The sequence below is a fragment of the Halictus rubicundus genome, chromosome 18 (genome assembly GCF_050948215.1).
Source record: "Halictus rubicundus isolate RS-2024b chromosome 18, iyHalRubi1_principal, whole genome shotgun sequence".
Taxonomy (NCBI): domain Eukaryota; kingdom Metazoa; phylum Arthropoda; class Insecta; order Hymenoptera; family Halictidae; genus Halictus; species Halictus rubicundus.
Genome location: NC_135166.1, coordinates 8,676,024 through 8,692,603, shown reverse-complemented (window position 1 = coordinate 8,692,603; position 16,580 = coordinate 8,676,024). Strand labels below are relative to the sequence as shown.

Here is a 16,580-nt window from a genome sequence, read left to right as displayed (position 1 = left end):
GGAAACGTGTCGTGGAAGCGCAATGGTCCCTTCGAGGTGCAACGATTCGGGGAGATAGATGAGTCATGCAATGATCGTAATCGCAACGAGGGTACAGCTTGTGTCGGCGATCGATCGTCCGTGTGAAAATCGTTTTCCGAATTGTAAGTTGTTCCGTTACGAATGAAACTTCGGCACCGATCTCTTCGAGACAAGACGAATTTTGTTAGCGCTCTAAGCACGCCGCGTTACGATTAACATACGACAAAGAAACATGGGACATCACCTGCAGCTTTTTGTACATCTCCAAATTTATCAGTTTGATCTCATCGAGCTGGCGCCGCAACGATATAATCGTGTCTTGTTTCCCGTGAATGTCTTTCTCCAGTAATTTCATAGCCACTTCCATTTCCGATTTCATACTGATCTGTTTCGGAGAAAATTTGTTCGTCAGACTTCGGACTTCAACAACAACCGGGCACCGATTGTGGCACTTCGAGGGTTCTAATTGTAATCGGGGAGTCTGTTCAGTAATGGTATTCTTATCCAAAAAGGCTCTAGAGGATCGTTGACAATGTTTAGAAGTTTTGCATGAAATTATATTCCACGAAATTGTAAAAGATTTTACCATGTAATTTTCATGTATAATAGAACATCGCTCGTTGCACGAAACGGGGTCGAAAATGCGTGCAGAAATCGAGCTTTTGTTTCTCATTTCTACGTGACCACAATGCTCGCCACGAGTGTCAGAACCTTGAACACCTCATGGTAAGAGACGCTAGTATCCAGTAAATAAGGATTCCGTGCAATAAACGAGGTTTGATCTAGCGAACTACTGAACTACTTTAATTCTGAGGAACACGAATTGAATTTTCAAAATTAATGTCAATTTTGCCAAATTTACCAAATAATATCTCGAAAACGATAAAAGGTAAACCGATTTCTCTTTAAATCTTAGCTTCTCAAGAGCCAAACATCTGCAGAAACATGTTCGCGTGAAATAATCAAAATGCAGAATAGATATGAGGGAACAAGTCTGTCAACATATCTAATTCTTAAGATGAACCAAATCAAGATATTACGACAAAAATTGTATCAATACACTTGGATTTAATTAACTTTGTCACGAATGGACTGCGGACTGTCACTGTGGACTGCCAACGAATTATCGACCTTAGTTTGTACTATTTCACGTGGTAATTTCAATAGCGATGTTATCAATGAATTGGGGTGGAGAGGGCGCATATAAAGCGCGCGGAAATCGGTGTAGCGTTTAAAGTAATTCTCCACCTGTAACTCTAACTCTTTCTCCACGTCCTGTCGCATTTTCTTTTCAGCCTCGACTCTACTTCTCAGTTCCTCAATCTCCGCTGTCGTTTCAGTGATTTTAATTGGCGGTTTTCCGTTCTGCAAGGAAAAAGATTTTGCAAAATCCGATCAAGCGGGAGAACACCGCGGAGGGCTCTGAAACGGAATTCGTACCTCGTTCGTGTCTTTCACCTCGATTCCCAGTTCTTTCTTTAATTGCCTGTTCTCTTCGTGAAGGGACAGTATATTATTCTTAGCGATCGACAGATCCTCCTTCATTAGAGCGTTCGTGGTCGTCAGTGATTCCACTTTGGCTTGCAGATTCGTCACGGTCGCGCTGAAATCGACGTTAAAATAAAATATCCCTCACAGCCGAGTCGCATCGGGCTTGATGTCGAATCACGAATGGAAAGAAATGGTTTTTACTTCAGATGACGATTCAACTCCTCGATATAATTTTTCTGGTCGAGTACGGTGGTCATATTGTCGTTTCCGACTTCGTCGTCCGGAGACTCGCCGGGTATGTGATTGCTGTTGCGCAGGTACAGCGAAAAGTCGATTACACCTTGCTGGCAATCAAGATCTTCTTCCTGTCACAACAGTCGCAAAACAGTACTTAGGTAGTCGCCGGGACGATTGCCGTCTTCGAGCAAAACGGAAACGAGCTGACTAACCTTCACGCAGAAATTGCAGTCGATCACGTTCATACCCACCAACAAACCCATTACAACGATCGCCTCCTCGCTCATCATCAAAGCGTCCGGCTCGAAATACTCGGACAATATATCCTCCTTGTGATCGATCAGAACTTTCAAATAATCGGCCAGCTTTTTTTGCATCAACGCCATACGCAACCACGCCCGCGCCCTACCCATTGCGGTCCTGAAAATGCCAACGCAATCAAACGTGTACTGTGCGTGCCTCGCACGAAGTCCCGCGAAACGAACGTCGGGCTGATTGGTCGGAGCGGAATGTGCACGGCCTCGTTTCACACGCATTTCCGGTTCTAGCGAACTATAAAGCGGCCACGCATACTATGTGACGTCGAAGCCTAAACACATTGGGGCTACAGGCAGTGTTGCCAGATTAAGACTTGTCTCCCACTCTGCCCTTCTCCTTCTACAACGCTATTCTTCCATTTTCTGGCGGCGGGAATCACCACACTTCCGTCACGGGCCGGTCAGGTGACGTGATGCGCGCACCCAATTCGCATTGCGTCTCCGTCTGCGTCGTGACTAACCCGGTAATGAGAGAGGGTAACTGTACTCCCCTCAATTTCCCCTGACTTGCGACAATGTCTATGGGAGCGTCCACGGACGGGCGGAGCGAGCGATGGACCCCCTTTATCCCTGTGCTGTCCTGCGAAATGTCTTGTGAGATATGGACAATACCATGATGAAATTGAGAAGATGAACCGCGGGACGGCATACGGGCAAGAGGGGTCTATTGTTAGGTCCGCCTATCTGCATCTCTGACGCTCCAGCAGTCCCAATGTTTAGGCTTTTACGTCACACGCTACATAGTATTATGTATGATTGCTTTAGCTAATAGTTCGCTCGAATCGCAAATGCGTGCGAGACCGCTTCCTTTCTGTCAAAACCGCGTTCCTTCGAAGGCTCATCATCGGTCTGCTACCAGAAAAAAGTCACAACTGACACTTCGACTAATAGCAAAATGATGTGTGCCTAACGGCCAATCAGACCCTCCAGTATCCCTTCCAGGTGACTTCTAGTATATCCCCTGTCGGAAATCTAACAGGGATCTCGATTAATCTATTCCCATTTCAATCCCCATACGCTCCTCAGACATACAGTGATGTCAGAAGTAAAGCAATGTCTGACGTATGAAGGGATAGTGAGTAAACAAAACATAAACACCTAATGATTTCTTTTTTTTTTTCTTTGTGAAACTTTAATCATCATATTTGTGACATTTTTCTAATTGGAACGACACCAAACGTGACACAATTTGGACCATGTTTACTCGTTTAATTCTCGATACTATGGAACCTCGATTATCCGAACTGATCAATGGAACACGAGTGTTCGGATAATGGCACAATTACGTAGTTACAGTGCTAGATGAAATCTTTACTGATTTGTGCAATGAATCGTGTTGTAGACAGATCGCTTTAGATTGAACTGTTTAGATTCAAATATAATTGTTTCGCATATCGTAGTTTCGGATAATCGAGGTTCTACTATATAGTAGATTAAACAAGTAAATATGTTCCGAATCATGTCATGTGTGGTTCCATTGTAATCAGGAAAATGTCACAAATTCTAAATAAATGGGTGAATTTTCACCCTAAAGAACGTGTGGGGAACAATAAGTTTTCGTGTGATGTCAGAACACATATTCCTAAAGATTAGATCCTATTCATTGACCATTTACATAACATCGAAGTTAGAAATTCGAAGTCATCCCCAAAACATCATCTTTCTTCATTGGTTCTTTCTTTTTATATACCCAATAAATACATGATAAAGTTGAAAGTATGTGTATATCGAAAATTTTGTTTTTGCAGACAGCAAATTAGAAAGTGTGTGCGACAGAAGTAAGTGGTTAAACGTTATTTTATAAATCATTCGTTAATAATTTTAAGAACTAACGAATTGTTCAATCAATTATTTTAATCGAGAAAAAGTCTAGAACATCCATTTAGCATTTTATGAAACTCTAGAACAATAAAAAATATTTATATATCGGTGAAAAACAAACATAAAATTCTACATTTTCTACCATATCTTTTTATACAGGATGTCCTATTTAGTATAACTACTAAAATCCTCCATTTTTCCGATAATCAATAAGCCGTGTTTTTCTCACAGATGACGTCAAGACAAACTCGAAACTTTATCAAACACGAAATTTGAAGGATATTAAGTGACAACTTATTGTTACTTATTGTTACGAACAGATTCCTACATTCCCAAGCACGTTTATCACGGAACTTCTTTTAACGTCAACAAGTAATAATAGAATGATGCAATAAAAGTTCAAAGTTCAGCTCATTATACAGGGCGTCCCAAAAATGTTGTACTTCCTTGACAGGGATAACTCCCGAGATCATTGAAAGTAACTTTACCTTTGCGAAAATGTTCTCCGCTGTTTTATTAAGGAGTTATTAACGAAAAACACGGACCAATCATAGCGAGGCTATAGCAGAGGGATCCCGGCTCGGCGACAGCTCCCGTTGAGCATACCGTTGGCTGACAATGAGTCAAAATCCGCCTGCTCTATCCGCGCTCTGATTGGTCCGTGTTTTTCGTTAATAACGCCTTAACAAAGAAGAACACCTCGGAGAACATTTTCGCAAAGGAAAAAGTACATAACTTCAAATGGTCTCTGGAATCATCCCTTCCAAGGAAATACAACATTTTCGGGAAACCTTGTTTATAGGATTGTAGTAACTACAATTAAACAGGTTATCAAATCACTTCTACTAGAACAAAATTGTATCACATTTTTTAGTTATTCATGATATCAATTGTAACTTCGTAAATTTATAAATTGTTCAAAATTCTATGAACTTGTTGCGTGTAAAACGATATGATCAGTATAAATGTGATTACTAAGCTGCGGATGTTTATGCAAATGTACATTTTCGTACGAACACATTAAGTAATTGCGATTCCCACAGAAACATGCTTCGTGATTAAAGAATCTCAAAAATGTATTCCTCATTTTGCATATTTGCATATATGTTGCATGTTTTTTAAACAAATATGCTCTCAAGTCTCATCATTGTAAACTACAGACAGTGCTGTGAACTATGAGTACTAACTATGAAGCTATTTCACAATTTTATAATTCAAGATTTATATATTCTTTTTATAGTACAATTCACGTATGGAGATATTATTTGCCAATAATGCAAATTCTTTGTTCTTGTTAAAGTGCGTGTTTTCTGTACTTGTCGTGCATATACCATTGTACATGCTTTGCATGTTTGTTTCATATTCTGTATATACCTGAATAAACTTCCACAGTCCAGCGATAATATGAAAGTACAATGTTAAATCGTAAAGTCAGTAATAAAATTATAAGTATACCTAACAGTAGGTAGATCACGAATACTAGACGTAATGTCCTGCGCTTCTGGACAATATTTCTCAACAAGCTGAAGTATATCCCAGAGCTCCTTCTTGGGTCCGAGGAGACCCTGAAATCGAAGGCGGTTAATACCATTTTCCTCGTCTGGGAAACCGGGGACTGAATATTTTGAAGGTATGATTTACCTTCTTTGGTCGCAAACCGTGTCTGAGCACGTGCTCGAGAACGATGAAGAAGTGTTGCAAGGGCATGTGATCAGAGTCAAGCATTCGACTGTATTTCAATGACGTTTCGATCAGCTCCTTGACGATCAGCTTCGAAATATTAACGAGATTACTCCTCTCGATGATCACTGGATCCCGTGCTGCAAAAACAATAGGTTCTTGTTCCAGTTGGAAGATCATACAATAAACCTCTCCCCATGTATTACACCGTTATTGGCTTCTATCCTGATTATCAACATTCCTAATCTTCTTCGGTTACGCTTTCGCAAGTTGGCCTGTTCGGTGTTATGAGGATGATTACATGAATGCGAATATCGACGAAGCGCAATGCAAAATTATCGAAACAAAAGTGCCAACAGAGGAGCAAAGATGGTTTCACGCTTCAATAGAAAAGATAGAATCGATTGGCAGATTGCAGAAAAAAAGAAATTTACGAAAGATGCATTGATCCGAAGATCTCCCGAAGAATAGAATAGAGTGTATCGGATAGTCGAGGTCTGGGAGCAAGTTTCGAACGAAGCCCGATTGCAAGCGTTAATTGATTTAGAACTATGTTCAAATCGTTCTACAACTTAGTGTCAGTTACACAATACAGGTGTACAAATATAAATGAAGTGAGCTACGTCATTCTTAAAAGTTGATTTCATCTTCTTTAAAAAAATTCCTCTTTCTAAGATACTCTCAAAACGTTCTCGCAGAATGTTCTTACAAATTCGAGAATTGCAATAAAAATTTATCAATTAATGGAGAAAGGAACGACACTGACAAAGCTATTAAAAATTAAATATTGTCTTGCATTGGTTGGTTCACAATTTAAGTAAGAGTTTGCGGTAGAGTGATTCAAATTATTTTTATACGTTTGAAACAGTAACTTTTACTTGAAACTTTAGTGTTACGTTTGTGAATAATTTTAAATAATAATCATTTTTAAAAAATTGGCATTACGAACAATTGAGCCACGGCACCGTTGCAAACAAATGCGTCGACTCGGGCATCGAAAAGGTTAAGAGACGCTGTCTTAGAGGATCAATGGTCCTCGAGGATCACCAAGCCAGGGACATAAATCGTAACCATTCTCGACTATCGACAGAACGGAAAGGAAGCTCGACGCAGAAAGTTTGTTGATCGAGAGAAAAGTTCGGCGATCAGGCCGCGAACAAACAAAATCAGCGTGACGTGTCGCCCAAGTCCCAGGTGTTGAAAGAAAGAACGAAAGAGAAAAGTCAAGGAAGGCCAAAGTGAAGCGAACAGTGCAAGAACATCGAGTACAGACACAAGCTGGAGACGTGCTGCAATGGTGGCGGACTTGGCGGCATTATATTGCGAAGCTCTCGCTGATCGGGAAGCTGTTGCTGTTGGCGATGATGATGGTGATGATGATTAATACCACTGAGAGCGAGCGGGGGTGACGGTGACCGCTGCAGCGAGTCCTGCAACGAGAACTCGACATCCTGAAGTTCTTTCAGGCAGAGCCACTCGCCGTCCACCGATACCCGGAAATTGCACAGGTATATGGTGTCCTGTGCGCCAGCCATATCCTCCTCGAGCATGATCCCACCGTGATGGACACCACCGTGGTCGACCGGTGGCCTGATCTTCAGACCGTTTTGGGATTCTTGCCGCATAGAAGACGTAGATCGCGAGCACAATCCCTTCGTATACCCTCCGACCCTCTCCTTCTATCGAGCCAACGAACTTTTCCTTCGCTACCGATCACTCCGTCGAGCTGACTATAATCTAATCGCACCACAGAGAATAGCCGATCTCCTCTATCCCTCTGAAGGGAGATTTTGTCGAAAAGAGCAGCTCTCTGCCTTTCTTAGCTGAATGAACTTTGCCTCTCTTCGTCTGATCACAATTCCTTCTATTTTTAACGAGGTCGATCAGCTGATGACACAGAGATCGCGTCGATAACTCGGTTGTCGTGATTCCTCGTTTTATCTGTCACCCACCGCGGATACGTTTCAAGCACTTATTGTGATTCTTTCTCGAGCGATCGGTATCGTTGTGTACGGTCGCCTGACGAGGACGTTGGTGGATCACAGTGGTGTTGATCCGTGCGCGTTGCAATTGAAATATAGACACTGCGGTAGAAGCGACGGAAAAGAAACTTTTGCTGAAGCGGAGAAAAAACGATTTCCGTCCGAGCGATACTACATCGTAGCCCAACGTCGTGCCACACCGGTTTTCATAAAGGAAACATTACAGAAATCGACGCACTGCCGTTGAAACTCGCGTGTCCCGTGCGTCGTCGCTCGTCCACGAAAAATATCACGTCGAAAATGGCGAGTTCGCCGGCGAAAAGTAATATTGATTCTCCCGCCGACCATACCTCCACCTACGAAAATCAATATTCCCGCTCTAGGCGGTGACTGGAGCGTGCTGCCATCTTTCAATGATCTAACAATGTCGATAATGTAGGGCACCATGAATCGCGTGGTCGAGTAAACGTGGATCGACAATTCACCCCGATCGTATATTTCATATTTTCATTTATGAAAATGTACTATTTATCCCTTCAAGCTTTATTCCCAGTCCATTTACTTCGTTTATGATGGCATGCATTGCATTTTATTTACGAGGTTGAAAATATATGGGGACTCCTACGCAAAGTTTGTAAATTGGTCTATTTCACTATTTAAGAATATCGTTTCACTAAAGAAAAATGTTTAAACTAACACGTCAGGCAGTCTCTTTACGCACGTATAGGATTATTCTAGAAATAATTCTGTTCTCACGATTAACCATAAATTGAAAAAATGAATCTGTACGACTGCTTCAATCGGTTTCGAAAATTACGTAGCTACAAATCGCTGAATTTCCGTTTACGTTACTCGAAGAACGCATTATTGACTGATCTTCGCAGCTTGAAGCATTTAAATATTTCATCGCCCATGCTAATGGCGGCGGCAGCCTGTGAGAGCCGTGTCTCAGGACAACGGATAACCTTAAATTCCGAAAATCTTCCGCAACCGCTAGGGTACAGAATCAACAACGCAATGTTTCGGAAATGGCACGATTGGCTTCTGTTGTTCGACGCGGACCAATCGTGCGATAATCCTCCATGACGAACGTAAAGCTGTACCCACACTGAAGCAACATCGAACGATCTTTTGACCCTTCTTATCGCCTTTTTCTTTTACTTCGTACAAGCAACAATTTTTCCAAGATGCATACAACATCAACTGAAAGTTTTCAATGTTGTTTCAGTGTGGATGTAACTTAAACAGTCGGTTATATTTCGTCGTAACACGTGACAGATTCGCTATTGACGACACGGTGGCGCACAGTGTTCGAACTCTTATGGGAGTTGGCAGAAAATTAATAACTTCTAAACTAATCCATTTTCGACCTAAGACTTCTAATACTTTTTTAAAGACAAAAAAATTAAAGTGCTCTTCGTTTTTACTTAAGTAAAAAACTTTTTGCTAATTTTTTTATTGCAGTTTATTGTCGTATAATTACTGACCAACTTTCGTTTGAAAAATGTATTTATCAGAATATCGGAGATGCGTGAAAAATCAAAATGAAAATATAAGAAAATGGACTTTTTTAATTACTATTTAAAGTACAACGTACCCTGAAGTAGTGTGCCAAAAATCAAACAGGTACTTTTTCGCATTGGGAAGATATAATATAAGGGTGACACGCGAAGCATTCGGCTACCGGCTACCGTTACGTACGCCTCGGGAATAAACGCGTTGTTTCGGTAATTTTTTCCAATTCTGAGAAGTTCAGGTAAATAAGATGGATTGCTACTTAAAGTTTAATGTGTCCAGAAGTAGTATCCAAAAAATCGGAGAAGTACATTTTGGTGCTTTTTTTAAAAGTCGAATCGAAGTTGGTAAACATTTAGCAAGAAAAGTACGTAGGAACTGCTAATATTTGAAAAAAATTTGTGGGTTATGAAAAGCCTTATAATATTAAACATAACTTGTAAGAATCAAATTAATCTCGTAAATATTAAGCAAATAGCACGTGTTTTGGGAAATATATCAAGTTTTATATTCGATATTACGATATTAATATATTTAGTAAAAATTGTGGGTAGTATCACAAATTACATGATATTACTAATGTTTTCCGACAAAAATTCTTTTGAGATTTCACACTTCGAAAATTTGACTGTTTAGCATTGTCTCGAACACTGTGGCGGCACGTCAGCTAGGTAGTAGGCGTTTCTCGATAAGCAAAAACAGCGATCGAGTTGTGCGCGCGTGCACGACACACGGCCGGGCTGGTCCCGGCGCGTTTGAATCGCGCGCTAAAAACAGATGAAAAGCATGCACCTATCGCGCTATGTACTCACGTCTCGGCGACCACCAGGCGTCCAGTTTTCTAGGCCTCGAGACGACCAGGTCCGGCCACTTGTCCTCCCTAATCGAGTAAGTCGACGGCGATCGTGAGACGGTTTTCTCATTTTCCTCGGACACTAGGCTACCCGATAACGATTTCTCGGACGGAGATATTGGCAAACCTTCGCTACTCTCCGCGGCCATGTTTACGTTTCACTATACGCTCGCGCTTGCACGCGCGCGCGCGCCTGTTCGCCTGACGGTGGTGCCTTGACTTACCATTGCCTTGTCTTGCTTTATCCTCTGTCTGCCTGTGTCGTTGCGTTCACTATGCGTGATCGCGAGCGCCCGACACTCATGCCTCATGGTGGGAATGGCCGGTGCCAAAACTGGGTAAAATAGTATTTTAAATGAGAAGTTGTAAATAATCCTATGTATTTTAAAACATGCGTACATTTTCGAAAATAGTATTTCATTTTAAGGATACTGAAAACACTTGGATTTCGTCTTGAAATCGTATTCAATACACTTATGAGCAGACTGCGGATCGTTATGCAAAATGAAAATTTCGTTCTAAAAAACATGGGCCAAGTAAAAAGTCCATTCTTTCTGTAATAATTTTCTAAATTCTCTTAACGTCTCTACTACTTTAAATTGAACCTGCTGATTCTTATAATATGTAATTGCATACAAATCATAAGTCGACTTATGAGTATAAAGTGGTAGTTTTCCCAATGGCAACATAGGGTAAGGGAGCCAATTACTGTGGGGTACCAATTATAGTGCCTATATTAATTATACTTATTTTTAAAGCATAATGAATATTAAAAAAGAGATATTCACTTTTTTCATTAAAATCAGTTAATATATATGTTATATATCTCTTTTCTAATATTCATTATGCTTTAAAAATAAGTATAATTGATATAGGCACACTAATTGATACCCCCACAATAATTGAGTCCCTTGCCCTACATTGTATGTTTATATTGTTTATCAACACACCACAGTAGGAACGTGCTGCGTACGTGGCTGAGGCTTCTGCTCCGCGTCGCCGGCGAACATATTTCACTCAACAAACAAGTAACACAACTATTTATTTATAACGGTAAACAATCAACGGTATCGGATGTACGGTATCGGTCGCTGTGCGTTTTCTTGCTCTGACGCCTCGAATCGATCTGTCGAGTTTCTTCTTGTGAACAGCCACCCCGTTGGCCGGAAATCACAATGTCGATTCTGAAGTCGATTTCCCTCGATCGAATTGGTTCGAATTCGGATCCCTGCAACATTTCCAGAACATCGCAAGGGAAGGCAACTTCTTATCGTCGCACGGTGGAATATTTCGCCCGAAAATCTGGACGAAACTATTGCAACGTTATTTATAGTTTTTATTGGGCTAAACTCATTTGTGAATGAAATAATGTCATTATTTTTTGCAATTTAAAAAGAAATACGTATATAATAACTTTTATTATACAATCACTTCCTACCACTTGCAGTATTAGTACTCGAAAGAGCTTATAAAATTTCGAAAGATAATACATGCCTGCTATAGGAGATTCCATAATATCACAATACATTATAATGAGATTTAATAAACAATAACAAACTATACTAAATCCAGTGACAAACTACACTAAACAAGCCTAAACTATACTAAACCAATACTAACTAAATTCAAGTGAACTCGACTATTATTATAATAGACTATAATAAAATACGAACTAATGATATAAACTATAATAAACTTTAACTTATATATAAATTGTAATGAACTTATGAAATATAACTTGAATTTGCGAACTATTTACTCTGAATAATTCTGGAGAACTAACTGAATACGAAATATTACATAAAAATGATAATCACCCCACATCCTACATTGTATCGTGCGTTGTAACAAAAAAACCGTTTAGAAATTCTTATAGGCGCGAATTGGCAGCTAATTCTTTTTATATCATAAACTGAAAACATGGAAACTCACTAGAAAGCTTAAAAATTTCTTTCATGAAAATTCTATAAATGGGGAATATTGCAATAAGTAATAGGTCATTTTCAAACTTGAATAATTTTAAACAGACAAACAATAAAAAACTGAAAATTGCTGAAAACTATAATGTATACATGTCTAAAAAGTGTGTGTAAAGACGAAATGAACACAACAAGTTTATCGCATACAGGGTGTTTGGGAAATCGTGGTACAACCGATAAGGGGATGATTCTAAATCTAGACGAAAATAAGGAATATAGTTTTTTCATACGGTGCTTCATTTTCGAGAAAATCGAGTTTTAGACAGAGTCTACTTTATTCGCCCGATCTAGCCCGCAATTCCCATTGCCGCTTGTGTTTATAAACAATGTAGAGATTCCTTGTTACTAATTAAAGTCATACCATATCCTAAACGATACTATTTACAGATACAAGTAGCAATAGAAATTGCGGGCTAGACCGAGCAAGCAAAGCAGACTCTGTCCAAGTAAACGCGTACCTAACGAATTTTCAAACTTGATTTTCTCGAAAATGAAGCCCCGTATGAAAAAACTATATTGCTTATTTTCGACTAGATTTTATATGAGGAATCATCCCTGTAAAGAAAGTAATCTCTGTGCGCATGCATGGAGAGGGATGCCGAAGCAACCCGAGAGTTACCGAACCAAGCCGACGTGGTTCGTACGTGCGTCGTAAAAAGTCTGTCGTAGTCGTGCGTAGTATCCACACGTTTTAAAAGAGTAGAACCGTTACACCTTATATATATATCTTAAAAGTATCATTGTTAAACCAATTAATAACTACGTATAGAATATACATTGTTAACACTGAACAAGTGATAAGCACCGTGTATTTTCCTCTCCACTTCCGCGCGGTAAATTCTTTCCCTCGCAACAATCCCCTTGCTGGTTGTACCACGATTTCCCAAACATCCTGTATAGACGATCCTAACAACCGAGCGATATTTCAGAAACAGGCGAAGAGACAAATAAGTACTACAAAAGTCTTTACTTTCAATGCAGAACAACGCTACAGGAGTACATAAATAAAATAAATAATACTGGTACAATGCTGTTTATATATTCCAATAGCTCAGATAAACAAAATTTTACATCTTACGCAAGATTTGAAAAATCGTATTTTGGCCAACTTTTCGAGGCAAGTACTCCACTGTGCATCATAGCTCGTATATTAGAGTGATTATAAACAGCTTAGTCATAAGTAGGGTAAGGGACCCAATTAATGTGTCCATATTAATTATACTAATTTTTAAAGCATAATGAATGTTAGAAAATATATATATAACATATATATTAACCGATTTCCATTCAGATTGTCAAGATGAAAATATTTTCTTTTCTGACTTAGATTATTGAAATAGAAATATTTTATTTTGTGGTCTAGATTGTCAAAATAAAAATATTTTATTTTTCAAATTATATATCCTATTTAAAAAAAAACGATGTTTTCAAGCCAAATGAAATCTAAAATAATAAATAGTAGTTGAAATATTTATTTCGCTAAATACTATATTACCACATATCGAGATGCATTTTTTTACCTCTGTAACGCGAATCTGGAATAGCTAATCTTTTGCAAGTTGAAGGTTACTTATTTAGGTTAGGCATTTTTAATACGCAATACATACAATAACATTTTCTTACGATTCGGCTTATACATTTATACAATATATAGTTCACGTTACAAAATTAAATTTTTTTTCTATAAATTTTTTTTATGTAGCTAATGAAAAAGGAAGAGATAAAACTGTGTCGAAGAAATTATAATGAAAAAGAAAGGAAAGGAGGAGAGAAATAATCAAAAGTAAATAAAAATAGTAGTTAAAGTAGTATATATTCGTGATGCATGAATGAGCAAGGCTGTAAGATTATAGGACAGTTATCGTAAACCTAGTTTCTTTTTTGTGGCCAGGAGGCTGAAAAATAAACTATCTATTTACAAAGCTTCTGAGCGACAAATTTTTTACTGGTTAAACCTTATTAGACCCTGTTTCTATTTTTGTAAAATATTCCGTATATTGTAAACATAAATGAAAATAAGCTGTAACATATTGTTGTTAACATTACTGTTACATACAATCAATTAAAAAATGTATAGTAGTATCTTCGTTTACATATATGAGATAAGTTGTGTGTGTATACACTCTTACTCGTCAATTACCACGATTCGTCTGTGTATTAGTTCATAAGTTAAGATAATTGCAAATAAAAGCACCTAAATATTTCTCATTTGATAAACATTGTTTTATTTTTTTTTTTATGTCGAAGGATTAACTTTTGGTCAGTGAATCCTATTTTCCCCCCACTGCGAGCCAGACAAAATGATTGCACTCCGACTAAAAATTGTCGACGAACATCACTGAAATATCGAATTGTTTCGTATGCTTGGAAAATACTTGATTGTCATTGTGCTTACATAACAATATAAGCATGGCGGTAGCGTTACGAGATCGCTAAATTTCTCGTGAACACGATGATAGTGCTTTTTTGCGCATAATATCGCGAGACAATGAACAGGACTTTATGATTACTTGATTAATTTTACCGTCACTGTCATGTCTGCAGATGGAAAGTTGCATGCTTCCCCATCCTTTAAGACCAACTGTACCATGACTGTTATTGGATTATTATAGAAAAACCGACTTTTGAAAAAACCATTTAAATTTGTATTTCCATTTTTACGAAAAGAACAAGACATAATTAAAATTGTAAAATAATATTTTTACTTATTTTGAAATTTTTCAATTTATTTGATATCCCTATCTGCGTACGTTTGTCAAAATTCTTGTTGCTTCACATTTCAAACTAATTCCAGATCACACCGGACACTCTATTTCCATTTAGTAAAAAAATCTGTTTAAATAAACATGAAATGTAAAAAGTCGTATTTTTACAAATCTAAACGGTAATTACGTTTGAATGAAGAAGAATTAATTAAATGCTCCAGGATACCGTGGTTTATCTCAGCCATATCAGTTGACTGCCCAAACACAAATTGTTCGCCTTTAAAAGTGACAGACGAGTCGCTACATACAAATGAGCTTCGTGTGAGACTAGAGTAATTTATAGTTCGTATATTGGCCTTGATCCGCTATTTCTAATGCAACACATAGCAGGCACACGAAATAATTCATCGAGACCTACACAATGGCAGGCTTCGTTAATTGCCGTACTGTTATCATATTTAATCGAGAATTTAATTGTATTTCTACGTCGATTCCATTGGCAATTAAATGATAATCAATGCATATTTAATCGTTCGGAAAACGGAATCGAGTTGTAATATCTCGTGTGTTTCTGCTAAACATATTCAAGTTGAGAATGCTGAGACGTAGTAAAGATAACAGTATATCATTAACGACGAGTTGTAACATCTTTTTTGCGACGCACATTATCGGTTTCGGTCTGGACTGTCCTTCCCGAGATAATGTCTTTTAGATCGAAAGAAATTAAGCTAATGCCTTCAATCAATTTAGTTACTTCTTTCAGTAAAATATATAACGTTATAAATAGACAGCGGATTTTATGCATTTATGACAAAATTGAGTAGGTGTAATTGAAAACAGTCAAAAGATTACTAGAATTTAAAAATACGGTTGTATTATTTTTAACCTATTAAACGTATTGAGAAAGAAAATCACTTCAACACCCTCCTCCTGGGGTCACTCATTTTTCTCTCTTAAATAACTCTTTCTATTTCACTCCATTGTTTCGCTGCAATTACGGTAGAAAATTTTTATTTTGTAAAAAGATCCGCTGCCTAGTTATAAATAACTTTCGGTTCCCATCATATACACATTAATAAAGAAACAAAACAGACACAGAGTGTACTAAACAATAATCAAAGTGAAAACAGTAATTATCAGTTTTAATGTTTTTAAGATACCATATAATAAACAACTTCTCAAACGAGGATCGAGCATACTTTTTATAATTTTGTACACCAACATTGACAGATATTTATTGTTAAATTTACAAAGCAAAGTACAGAATGAAATATATAATTTATGTGAGTTATAAATATTGTATTTCGAGGAAGCATACGTGGGCACGTATTACTGCAATGAAACAATCATAAAGACAAGTTGCATTTTCATCACATTAGCCGGGATTAATGCGCAATGTACAGTCTACTTAACAAATTAAATTTTAATCCTGGAGCTTCTCTCAACAAATTCGTGTAAAACTTTTTTATTCCATCTAACTTTTCCTTCTCTTTTAATACTACAGCAACAACAATTTTATATTACAATAATGTTTCAATAAATTAAATTTATAATATAATTAAGAAACAGGGAGAACTTCTAAGAAATACTTCAAAGTGTGCCACTTTAACATATCGATCGAATACGCAAATATATTAACTGCAATGGAAAGCATTGTGAGCATTACTTGCATTAAAAATCATTTATAGAGAGTATCTCAGTAACTATTAATTTTTCGTCCCATATACCATTATAGTTTTTCATTCAGGGTTCAATTCTTTCTTCAACCACAAGATTAAAATTTATCCTTTACAATAAAGAATCTCAAGGTGACCTTTATGTTTCGAGAAAAAGACAAAACAGCAAAAAATTAATTATCATATTGTACGCTACTCTTGAAACCATATAACTTTCGTTTCAACCAGTTCTCCATATACTAAATAGTTTACATGTAATTTAGGTGGCACACTTAACTGAATCACCCTGTATATTATCTTATA

The 16,580-nt window shown here is 37.8% G+C and overlaps 1 protein-coding gene across 3 annotated transcripts in view; it reads right to left on the bottom strand.

The window, feature by feature from the left end:
* LOC143362830 (protein RUFY3) overlaps window positions 1–8,179 on the bottom strand; it is a 77,416-nt gene extending 69,237 nt beyond the window's left edge. Inside the window, exons 1-8 of one of the 3 annotated variants that reach the window (XM_076803305.1) lie at window positions 6,841–8,179; window positions 5,529–5,707; window positions 5,343–5,452; window positions 1,962–2,169; window positions 1,714–1,877; window positions 1,462–1,624; window positions 1,270–1,386; window positions 266–406 (exon numbers count right to left, since the gene is read on the bottom strand). In XM_076803305.1, coding sequence (XP_076659420.1) covers window positions 266–406; window positions 1,270–1,386; window positions 1,462–1,624; window positions 1,714–1,877; window positions 1,962–2,169; window positions 5,343–5,452; window positions 5,529–5,707; window positions 6,841–7,192 — 1,434 coding nt within the window. In that variant the 5' untranslated portion in view covers window positions 7,193–8,179. The remainder of the gene's footprint in view (window positions 1–265; window positions 407–1,269; window positions 1,387–1,461; window positions 1,625–1,713; window positions 1,878–1,961; window positions 2,170–5,342; window positions 5,453–5,528; window positions 5,708–6,840) is intronic. The other 2 variants (XM_076803303.1, XM_076803304.1) reach the window with 2 other exon arrangements.
* Window positions 8,180–16,580: the final 8,401 nt, after the last annotated feature.